The 12252-nt window shown below is 49.9% G+C and overlaps 1 protein-coding gene across 5 annotated transcripts in view; it reads left to right on the forward strand.

Moving 5' to 3' along the window:
* NFIC (nuclear factor I C) overlaps positions 1-12252 on the forward strand; it is an 80855-nt gene that overhangs the window by 16084 nt on the left and 52519 nt on the right. For all 5 annotated transcript variants that reach the window (XM_078378849.1, XM_078378848.1, XM_072978124.2 and 2 more), the window contains exon 2: positions 10186-10717. In XM_078378849.1, the coding sequence (XP_078234975.1) occupies positions 10186-10717 (532 nt within the window). The remainder of the gene's footprint in view (positions 1-10185; positions 10718-12252) is intronic.

Genomic DNA, 12252 nt, shown 5'->3' on the forward strand with positions numbered 1-12252 from the left:
GCTCTGTTTCTGAGATTCTCAGCCCCCAGCATGGGGTGGTTCGCTTCCTGTTCAGCGTCAGCTCGCCTCCTTCCAGCAGGCACGAAAGATTGCCTCATGGAGGGAACAGTCTAAACTTCTCCCCCGCCGGGCCACTCCTAAAACCACCCTGAATTGTTCTTATAATGGAGCAAAAAGGTTTTTGTGCTGCAGGTCAATGCAAATTTTGGAGGGGAACAATCTCGGTTTTGGGCAGGCCCTGTCCAGTCTGGAGACGAGATGGGGGGGTCACAGAACAGGATCCCTCTTTGATTGCCCGAGACGGCCTAATCTCGTTAACCGGCTCGGGGACGTTAGTGGGGCGGGCGGGCAGGGAGGATGACCTGCTCGCCTGGAGCTCGGCTCATAGCTATAGATAGCCGCCATTCGAACCCGCTCCGCAGAGAGCCAACTGCCTGAAGATATTTGGAGAATGGAGTCACCGGGTTGTGACCATCCAGAGGGTGGGAGTGTTGGAAGCAACGACGGGGAAGACGGGTTTGGTGTCCAAGCCAGAAGAGAAATAAACACGGTGGAAGGTCGGAGAGCGGCCTTTTTGTTGTGACGGAGAGGCTCCAAACACCCTCTGCCATGTGGAAATGTTTTTTCCTGTGCCTCTGCGTGGCCCGAAAGACAACTAGAACCCTGTTTCCAGTTTTTGAGCCAAGCTTCCCAGAGTGGTCGCCTGGGGAGGAGACTCGCTCACCCTAGGCGAGGGGCTTGTTTACCTCAAAGCTTGTTTACCCCAAACCTGGCTGATGGATATAACTTCCATTAGGGCTTGTTGCCAAAGGTTTTTAGAACTAGCGATGGTTTCTAACCAATAGTTTGTCACTGGCAGTGGCGAATTGCAGCTATTTTAAAAGTCACTGCTTTGATTTTCCGTGATTCGTGTACCGTGGAAGGTCGCAGGAATTGGAAGGGGGGCTCTTAAGGCCATCCAGTCTAACCCCCTGCTCGAGGCAGGTATCCAAGTCAAACCAGAGCTGACAGACGCTCGTCCAGTTTTCCCTCGAGTGCCTCCAGTGCTGGAGCGCTCACCGCTTCTCGAGGTCATGGGTTTCGTTATCTTACCGCCTGAACAGTTGAGAAGTTTTTTTCTGAGATTCACTCTAAATCTGGCTTCCTTGAGCCTATGACGACGTGTCTAGACCTCTGGGAGGATGGAGGACAGATCCTGCCCCTCCTCTGTACCACTCCCTGTAGGAGAGCTGAAGCTGTGTGCAACCTGAACTCGGAACGGAGGCTCTTCAATTAGAAGTGATCTGCCGCCACTGATGACGTCCTTCGGGTTGTGCTGCTTGGTGTAGCAACGCAATTTCGGTTTGAGGCCGAACCGGAAACAGATCACATAAAATCTCTTCGGACGACCCCGTCATCCTTTGCTGTCTTCTCTACTGGATGTGTTGCACCGATCTTGGATACTTCAGTTTTGCCCTGCCCGGTTCGTGCTGTCTTTTAGATTCGTGGAAACAACGCGTTGGATTCGGCGCACAAATGTTAAAATCCTCACTTTTGGGCGGCCTGGGGGGGGTGCATTGCAAATGGAAGCCATCATGTTTGGGAAACAACCTTGAAATCTTAGGAAAATGTATTTTAGATGCCATTTCTGCCGATGCACCCCTTGACCTTCACTCCAGTTGAATGGAAAAGCCACAGTTTTCTAACTTTGGCACCTCGAATGGATGCAATAAGCCGAATCCTTTTGTGGCACACATCCTGCGCCACTTCTTTCTTCTTTGTGGCTGGCTCTTGTGCACGCAACTGAGAGTGCGATGTGAGTAGATCAGTGTGTGCCACCAACGTGCGGTCCAGTTGGTTAATGCTCGATGCCGAATATGCCAACCCCAATGGGTTTTGGGGGGAGTGGGCTGCTCTTCACTCTGCCAGCCTCTGCTGTGCCAAGGACAGATTTTTCTGCCTTATTCTTCGCTTCCGATTTATTTCTCCCACCTTCTGATTTGGTCTCCAACCCCTCTATTCCTGGCCTCCTTCTTTGCTTTAAGGGTGTCAGGAGATGAACTTTTCACCTCTTGAGCTGCTTGGGGCCGGCCGATTTGCAGTCCCACGCCAGAGAAGGTGCCCTGTGATGTTTCCTTGCAGGGAGGAGTAAAAAATAAAAATAAAAAAAGATCTGGGCTATTTTTAAACCTGCCAAGAGAGAGCTGCTCTTTTGCCTCCTGGTGGTGGCTGCTTTTTACAAGACACCCCCCCGCCCCAAAGGGTGAGAGACAGGCTTGTAGAGGGTCATTGAGGCTAGAGAAGTCAGCCGGTGGCTTGGAAATTGGAAAGGAGAAAGCAACGTTTTCTTCCTGTAAGAAAGCCACGGAGTAGGAAGATTCTTGCTGACTTAATCAGCCTGTCTCACTGTGATCTATGCCCCTTCTTCGCCTTTGCCGTATGCAGACGTGCATGTGTGTGCTGAAAAAACTACACAATCACTCCTGGGTCAAAATGGGTCTCAAATATTCATTGACCGCACGGAGACTTTCCTCAGATCATCCATTTTTCTTGACCGGGAAGCTTAAGCCAGTTTGTGGAGGGCGGTGTGAGAAGGGGCACCAAGCGTTGAAACCTCGGATCAGTATTCGTTCCTCCAGCTCGTGAGGGGAAAGGGTCCCTTGAACATGCACAGAGGGCATTCGCTTCTCCACGGAGCAGCAGAGAAGTTTTTGATTGGGTTTTTTTATGGATGAGGGCTTTGGAGGATGGTGGTCATCATCCTCCAGCAGGTTTCGGTGAGAGGAGCTGTGAAATCAACCATTGTGGAAACCCCACTGAATCAAGAGGGTCTGTTTGAGTCCGGAAGAACATTCGGAGGTTGGCTTTTAAATTTCCATGCAAAAGGAGATCTTTCTGTGTCGTACATATAAGGATATTAAAAGCGATTTTTAAAAAAGAATCAATGCGAGGGAGAGATGTCAGAGTCGAGAATGAGAGAAGAGATCGGTCAAAGTCCCCATGGACCGCACCGTCAACAAAATTTGGAACAAACTGTGAAATCTACCTAATCTGGCCGTTCGGTTGCAGGAGTTAAAAGAGGCAACCTTGAAACGACTAGAACCCAGGAGGAGATTTAGAGAAGGTACCTTTCAGAAGGATCTCGATTTTGTCCGAATCCTTCTCAGGAGTGGAATGCCAGCCGTCCAACTCCTTTTCCTGCTGGGTCTATTTTAACGGCCATCTGTGTCCCAACCATGATAGAGCCGGAAGATGTAATCTCTATGGCTTCTCTTGGCGGGAATGACCCCCGAGATAGTTTCTCTCCCGCCTCCTTTTCCCTGTCTGCAGCTTTCTCCGTCTCTTCTGGCCCAGGGCGTTTGGGAGTGGATTATTTCCCCACCGTGTCTTTGGTCTCGGGCTAATCTGTTGGAGGGAAAGTTGTCGCAGGAGCTGATCGGATTTCAGACAGTGTCCCGGCTCGCGGCAGGGCGCTGATCCACACCTAATCCCGGTGCACCCAAATTGGCGCGGCGGCTTGGGCCGGAGACAGCTTTAATTTTTCCCCCCCTCTAGCCGTTAAGACTTCGAGGGAAGTTTGGGAGAGGGCGCGGAAGGTCAAACTCTGATAATTGCACACGTTTGTCCACTGTCTCCCCAGAAATGAAAAGCTGTGAAGGTATAAAGGAGACGATCTCCTCCCATCCCCCCCCCCAATCATCTGTGCCTACTCACCCTCTGGATGCAAAATGTTGTATCTTTTGCTCTTAGCGGTGGGAGCGAAAACTTTGCAAAACGTTTTATCTTCCCGCTGTGGGCATTTATGGCAGTTCCTGTGCATTTTCCTGCGTTTTACACACACAACCTTGTGTTTGTGTATCGGGGGAATAGACTTGGAATTTTCTCCCATTATTGCACAAAATTACAAAGCATTTAAGAAAGGACATGTGTTTTTAAAACATCCAGGGTTTAGATAATGCACAGCTGATGGAAAAGGACTTAGAACTGCACACCCGGAAGGGATCTCTAAAGATCATCCAGTTTAGCCCTTTTTAGGGAGGCTCAGTGGGAGAAATCAAACTCCCCACCACTGGCTCTGTAGCCAGAGACCTAAATCACTGAATTATCTACTCGGAAACCATCTCACAGCCGTTGACCAGTGATGCTTTGTTTTTTGGGTGTGCAAATTCACCAGTGTTTATTACAACTCTAATTAAACTCTTATCTGTTGTTGACTTTTTTCCCCCGAAGTAATTTGGGAAATTAATTTGGTCTTGCTTTCAGAGTTTCGCTGATTTTCAGGTCTTGTTGATGGTCGACACTGAAATATTGTAGCTGTTGAACGGCCATTAGTGGTGTAGTGGAACCAGGGCTCAGAGGGTCTAAGTCCCGGGATCGGCAAGGACTACTCTCCCATCTGCCACCCCTGACTAGTTTTTGCTCAGCCCTAAGTCGCAAACCCTCACCAGAACTTGGAGACCAACAGACATTCCTAGGAACGGTATGTTGATCCAAGCGATCCTTGTCATCAAACGAAATATTTGAGAAGTAGCTTTGAGTGGGCAGTTAAGAGCCGCCAATGTTACAAAACGCCTGCTCCTCTTTCATTGATCTCAGTGGATTGTGCAGATTGTGTTTTGGGACTTTCCTTACCCCGTGCGGGGAGTGTCACGATGGGCCCCTTGTACTGTACTTCCGGATGTATCCTGACCCCCACTGACCACCATTGTTCAACTAACAGGGTTCTGGGATTTGTAGTTGGGGGGGGAGGAGCCCTTCATTTCTAAGCGGCGGTGCTAGAAGGGTGTAAAGAAAGAATTCAAAGTCCGCAGGGGAGAAAGATACGGTGTTCTCTGTTGGTAATGCAAGACAGGACTGGGAACATCAAGAAAGCGTGTTTCGAGTGAAAGTCGGGGGAACTTCCGAATGAGAGGTGTTCCATGGTGGAGTATCAGGGGTTGAGGTCTCCGGTTGGGAATTCAGCTCCTGACTGAGTCTCCGCCGTCACAAGGACTGGACTGGACGACCCATCGGGGTCCCTTTCAGCTCTGCATTTTTTTTCTGAGGTGGTTGATGAGGATGGTGTTTCAGATGGGGATAGCGAGTGGCTGCTTAGTCGGAAGTATTTTGTCTCGGCATTCCGCGGTGGCCCGAATCCTACAGAGCTTGGAGCGCTCGCCACCTCCCGAGGTCATGGGTTCTGTTGTCGTACTCCTCTAACAGTTGGGAAGTTTTTCCTGATCAAAAAGAAGCATGGGCTGCAGGGAAATTCCACGCTGCCATTCAGAAGACGTTGGCCCGTTCTTATAAAACCACCCACCTAGGGATGCGTTAGTAGGGATGACCCAGCCGTTAAGAATCTCGGCTCGGGTGTGCGGTTTTGGAGGTGTGTTTTTTTTTTAACAGTCCCACAAGAATTTCAGCAACAGCCTTGCCTACATTATTGGTCCTTTTTAAATTTAACTGCCTTGGAGAAGCGGCCAGCTGCTGTGTATTATCTCCCGCCACCACAATGTGATCTTGAGTCAACCCTGTATTTGGGGAGGAGATGAGTCAATCTTATGGGCCTGGAGTCCGGTCTTATTTAGCTCCCCCAAGGAGCAAAATTAGGGAGAGCAAAGTGTGTGCCTAGAGACGGCTGTGGACTACAAGCCCCATCAGCCCCAGCCAGATGAGCCAAAGGTGAATCATCATGGGGAGTCCAATCCAGAAAGGCAGCCTTCTAATTCCAAAATTAACTTTTCCAATGCAAATATCCTCCTCCTCACTGTTGCATTTATTTCAGTGTTAGTTTGCCATTTAAAAAAGTGAATAATTCCCCCTAACCAGTAAGAGTGGTGAGGACTATTCTACCATCCCAGACAGAGTTTTCGTGTCTGAAAGAATGACATTTTGCAGGAAATGGCCCGTGTTTGCAAAAAGAGGGCCTTCATTCTGCGAAATTCTGCCATTTTCGAGCCGGTGAGAATTCGCTGAAATGTCTCGTTTGTCCAGAATTCGGATGACTTTGCTTTGGCAATGTATTTGAAGCACTTCTGATGGCCACCTCATTGAAGCGTTTGTTTGAAGCTTTCCAGAAGGAAAGGCTTTTTGGTGCAAACTTTCCCGGCTCTTGAGGGCCTCAGAAATGGCTGTTCATCTCACTTTAGGCGGAAGGCAAAGACTCTTGTGGAATTTCTAAGTTCAGGATTCGAGAGTTCCTTGGAGAGAGCCCGAATTGAGGCCCATGGGGGAATCTAGCAAACGACTCTTAGTGCCACTACTTTAATGATAGAACACGTAGTCAACCTAAGGGCAGAAGGCTCATTGAGGTGAGCTCCGTCTCCATGAAATTGAAGATTTCTTAAATCGCGAGCCCCTAAATTCTCCGACTGAGAAGGGGTGCCGAAGTAGGCATGAGGAGTGAGTTCTGATCATGTTGAAATGGAAGCCAGTTTCTAAATTCCGGTTGATCTCCCGTCAGGGCACTCCTGTCAGCACCAAAAGCTGTCTCTGTGCCTCACGGCCTTGCAATCTAAAACTGGAGTAAAAGTTGGCAGGAAGCTGCCCGTAAATACACAAAGAATCCTTTCAAGGTATGTGAAAATCTTCGGCCCAAACCAAGCGCGGCATTAGCATTGAGATATTTGCTTCCTCTTCCCTCCCGGCAACCTTACTGTAGAAATAAACACAATCTAGCGCTCTGGAGCTGGATTATTTTTCCTGGGGGGCCTACCAGCAGGCTGCGGTCAGGGTAATTTGAAGGGGGAAATTGCAACCCGCTGGTGCTGGATTCGACTTTTATGCAAGTGGAAATCCTTTGCTGGAAATAATTCAGAGCTGGCTGGATAGCTCAGGGGTGGAGGTCTCTGGCGGCAGAGTCTGAGGTTGGGAGTTTGAATCCCCCACGGGGCCTCCTTGAGAGGGGCTGGACTGGATGATCTCTCGGGTCCCTTCCCGGCTCTGCCGTTGGGGAGGTTAGTCTTACCTAAAAGAAAAACTTTTCGTTCCGCCAGGTTTGGCTGGCCATTGTGGCTTTCAGAGTGGGAAGTTGCATTTTGGCTCCTGGAGGATGATGAGGATGATTTTGGGGGGTTAAGACTGGCATACGTGGGCTCAGAAAAGATGAGCAGGAAGAGATGTGTAAGTCTCGGCATCTAAGAACAACACCGTTTGGAAACATTAACCCCTGTTAACCCCCTTCCGAAAAGCATCTGGAGGTCATCTACGCCGGTGGGGACAGTTCATGCTCTCCAAACTGCAAAGACGAATCCTTCTTAGCTTCTGCAGTCAAGCTTGACCCGTCATGGGGGGGGGGGTGTTGGCGGCTGAGGCCACTGCCATGCTCCCTCTTCGTGGCCCCAAGCCTGCCGACCTCGGTCTCCGAGGGCAATGTCTGAGCAATGGTGGTTGCCAACTTTTGGACCGTTCTCGGACGGCGGCTCTCGGAAATCCTGACCGCCAGAGCTTGGAGTTGTCGTCCGAGAACATCTGGGGGGGGCAAGCTTGGGGGCTGCAGCCCCAGCGCTTCGCAGGCGGGAAAGTTGGACCACCAGGTCCTTGTGCCATTTGAACTCAGGAGCGAAAGGCAAAGAGGAGGGATGCTGAGCAAAGCACACACCCCCGGGGAATGGGCGCTCTTGCGGAAAGCCGAAATCCAGTTACGGATTATTGAGAGGGAACACGGATGTACAAGCTGGCTAATGAATTACTTTCCGTAGAGCCCTCGCCTGGCTTGACCTCTTGCTCCACTTCCTCGGTGGTGAACAGCCAACGTCCTCTCGCGACCTTCCGACTCTCTTGGTCTGTCCAGATCCTCTTCCTACTCCTCCCCAATAATCCGCGCCGTAGCAATTATCTAAATCCGGGGATGTCCTGCGAGAAAGGCGGGGAGGAAACGCGTAGACATGAAACCAGAGGAAAGGAAGTGTTGACTTTGGACATAATATGAGAAAGCATCTGGAGCCATTCAGGAAGGGCTTTTCTTCCATGGCACCCTGCGGAACTCTCTGCTACATGATAGCCAGTGGCAGCTTCTCCTTGGATGACTTGAGAAGGCCATTGGCTAAATTCACAGAGATCAGGGCCATCTGTTGCAGTTGAGGACGAGGCTACATATCCCATGTGCCATATTTGGTGGATCAGAAATGGTTGGGGTTTCTGGAACTGTGCTAAAAATTCCCAACCTGGCAATGCAACAGCCGGGCATTTTCCAGAATAGGCAAAGTGTTTCCCACAAAATAGAAGGGGGGGGGGTTGCACCCAAAGGGTGTTGCAATGGTTGTTTTCCAAGGGGTGAGATGTTAAGTGGCCTGGGTTCGAAACTCTACCCCCCAGGACAACCCGTCAGGGCCCATCACAATCCCTCCCACCTGGTGTATTGTGCAGTTGTTGGTTTTTTTTTGCGAAAACCAAGAGGTGCAGAGATCCACCGAGTTCTTGTTGAAAGAAAAGCAGGACAGACATGTACCGAGGGCCCGTAACAACAAGAACAAATTAACGACTTTTCTTAACGGAAGCCCGTCGAAAATCGTCGTCTCGATGCACCGAATGTTTTGCAATATTTCAGGCTTTTTTGTTCTGTTTTGCTGCTTCCTTCCGGATGTGGAGCACAGCGTGCTTCCAAAATTGTCTTCCCCTCTTTCTTGTGCCTTTGGATCCGAGCCTTTCTCCCGGCCAGCGTCTCTGCCTCCCCGTCGCGCCAGGCCGGTCGAGGCCAGACACTGGCGTGGTCTGGAAAACCAGGCCTTCGCCGCCTTCTGGCAAAAATCTCAGAAAGTAACCAAACTGTTTCCAGGAACTCTCCGTGTAGCTCCATTTTCTTTGGCACCAGAGCCTGGTGGGAAGGACAGAATGTCCAATTAATCATAAAGGGGAACCAGATTTTTTACGATTTCCGCTGGGAGAGATCCAGTCCCAGCCGGTTGCGAAAATAATTTTGCATTCTCTATGCGTGCCAACGAGGGGCGAAGGCCTCGCTCGTTCGGGCACCGAATCCCCCAGATTAACGAGGATGAATCGACAAGCATCACAGAGGAGACATTTGCTGCTTTTGCCACCTTTATTGACAACTGTATTTTGTTTATTTATATCCCTTCTTTCCCCCAGAACTGGGACCTGTGGCGATTTACAATATACTTAAAAAAAAATTAATGCCATGGCCAAAATCTGGTCACACAGTTATGGAAAAGGGGTAATCTTCTGTGGCAAATTGATGGAAATGTTAAAAATTTCCATAGATGTGCTTGATTGCACGCCCGGTTATGCTTCTCCGTACGCAACAGGTAATGTCTATGGAGATTCTTTAAGTTGTAGTGATTCGCTGCTAAAAGTTACGCCGTTAACGTCCGTAACTGTGTGACACAATTTCAGCCAGTCACACCGTATCAGAGTAGAATCAAACTTATGATAGGATTAAAATTTTAAAAAATATATGTTTAAACTATTTACTGTATACCCAGCCTTTCTCCTATCTTCCAGCCTTCCCTTCCAAAATAAGAGGTTAAAATTTTCCACCGTTGTTGACTGCATTTCAACTCATGGTTGTCTAGCAAAAGTCATTCAGAGCTGGGAAGGAGGAGACTGGCATGCGTCAGCACCCTGGAATAGGCAGATTATTGATTTGGGATCTCTGCGCCAGCTTTTTGAGACCCACAGGTCTCTTCGGCAGGCAAAGATGCCACAAGAAGGAGGCCGTGTCCATGTTCCCGAAACACCGCCTCCCAGGACGGGCTAAAGTAATGGTTCCCTACCATGGGTTCTCAGATGCTCTGGGACTACATCTCCCAAGAGCCTCTGCCGCGAGCTGTGCTGGCCAGGATTTCTGGGAGTTGTAGCTGCCTGCGCCCAAGTTTGCACCCATTATAGTCCTCCCCACCCATCCCATGCTTGGTCTTCAAACCATTTCCGATTGGAAAGGGAGATATTAGAAATAACCATTTTCTGGAGACCTTGTCCCTACACTGTTAGAAGACAAAAACCCTCATTTCGCTCTATGAATTGTGCAATTTTGTCGCTGCTGAGACCTCATTAATAGTTGAGTTCTTTGTTTCTCCAAGAGTTTTCCTGAGCTTTTAAGGGGGAGACATGAGGAGAGGAAAGGGGGGGAAGTTGGCCTATAACTTTGCCCGGGTTCAGGATGGGACGTCGATAGGGATGAAGCGTAGAGGAACAAGGTGTTCTTTGACGCAAAGTTGTCCGTTCTGTGTCCTGATGGTCGTGTGTTTTTCTTGTCCTCCTGCTTTCTAGGATGAGTTCCATCCCTTCATTGAGGCCCTCCTGCCCCACGTGCGAGCTTTTGCGTACACCTGGTTCAACCTCCAGGCCCGGAAGCGCAAGTACTTCAAGAAGCACGAGAAGCGCATGACCAAGGACGAGGAGCGAGCCGTCAAGGACGAGCTGCTGAACGAGAAGCCGGAGGTCAAGCAGAAGTGGGCCTCCCGCCTCCTGGCCAAGTTGCGGAAGGACATCCGGCCGGAGTGCCGCGAGGACTTCGTCCTCTCCATCACGGGGAAGAAGCCCTCCTGCTGCGTCCTCTCGAACCCAGACCAGAAGGGCAAGATGCGCCGGATTGACTGCCTCCGCCAGGCCGATAAAGTCTGGCGGCTGGACCTTGTGATGGTCATCCTGTTTAAGGGAATCCCTTTGGAGAGCACCGATGGGGAGCGCCTGGTGAAGGCCGCCCAGTGCACCAACCCGGTCCTCTGCGTCCAGCCCCACCATATCAGTGTGTCGGTCAAGGAACTTGATCTCTACTTGGCCTATTTCGTCCGCGAGAGAGGTAGGTGATCCGGGAACGGGGATGCCCTCCGCCCTCCGTCGGCTTTCTAGCAATCACATTTTTTTTACGAGACGGGCCTTGCCGTCTGTTTGGATTCGTGTGTGACTTGGAGAGGTGGAGCCTCCCTGTTCAGGAGCAGTCAAATAGGCAGGGAATTGCCAAGAAAGAGGGGGGAGAGAAATCTGGCGGCTGTCGTGCTAAACTTAAGGCCTCTTAGAAGCCGGGTGCCGTGGAGCGCAAGTTTGTATATGTGTGTTTGCGACCCATTTCCCCCCATTTATCCCTTGACCTTTCTGAATTTTTTTCCACTCCCCACTGAAGAGCCGGAGAGAATGAATTATAATCAGCACATCATTTTTTTTTGTAAGGGTTAAGTCTTAAGGGTCTTAAGTTCTTCAACCAGAGAGAAGGGGACCCTGTAAGACCAGACTTTCGGGGGAGTGGGGAATTGCTCCTTTGGACTACATGCCCCCTAATCCCCAGTCAGCTCAGCATGCTGGGAGTTCTAATCCTCAAGTGTGATCTCCCCCCTCCCTCCGGCTTGTGTAAGATTGCTAGCAAAACAGATGTGGAACTTCTTTTGTGACCATGGTCCAGCTGTTCTTGAAAATCCCACTGCCAAAGTGCTTTGAACATCCAACTTCTATCTATTGGGTGTTTCCAGAGAGAGAATTTCAGAGCTCTGCGTAGTTCTGCTGGATGCCAGAATAACTGAGAGGGTTGGTTCTGTCACAGGTCCCCCCTTCTCCACTGTTCCCATCTTTTGCAGAGAGAAAATTTGCCGTGGCTTACAAAAAATGCAATGCAATGAAATAAAATATATTGCACCCATTATAAAAGAGAAAAGGGGATTTAAAAAACCCCCCAAAGCTCCAGGATTGTATCCTGGAAGAACGCTGGGCCTTCGTCCCTGACTCCTCCACAGGGAGGGAGGGTTGATTTCCTGCCACCCTACCTTGACCCCGGTTCATCTGAGACTCTCAGCCTGCCTGAGGATCACCTGATCCCTTTTAATTGGTAGCAAAACCCCAGGGCCGTAAATCTGCAGCTGATATGGGTTTCTTGCAGCTGTCACTTTCTTTAGGGGCAAGAAGGATCTTTTTTAGTAATTAAGGTGGATTCTGGAAGCTGATTTAAGTCCCCGGAGAGGGGGACTACAAAACTCACAATCCCCCAGCCAGCAAGAGCCAGGGTGCTGGGTCCTGTAGTTAAAAATGGGCTATGAGTTGTCTTCCTGCTTCTCATGCCCGCTCAATTTCCGGCCTGGACAGAAGAAGGTGAACGGCCGTCAAATGGCAATTATAAAGCCTGCCTGGTGGAATTCTTGTTTTCTGCAAGTGAAAGATGTGTTGAGTTCGAACGGGACGCGGAAAATGTGGAGTTTTAATTTTACATCTCCCTTTACTGGGACATTTTCCCTGCTTTGAATATCTTCCAAAATAAGGCAGTCCACGTTGGTTAAGGAAAGCCAGAATGCCTTATGGAGTCTCAAATCTTCCGGGTTCATCTCCCCCGCGAGGTCCGGCTGATAGCTG

The sequence above is a fragment of the Pogona vitticeps genome, chromosome 7, assembly GCF_051106095.1.
Source record: "Pogona vitticeps strain Pit_001003342236 chromosome 7, PviZW2.1, whole genome shotgun sequence".
Lineage (NCBI taxonomy): Eukaryota > Metazoa > Chordata > Lepidosauria > Squamata > Agamidae > Pogona > Pogona vitticeps.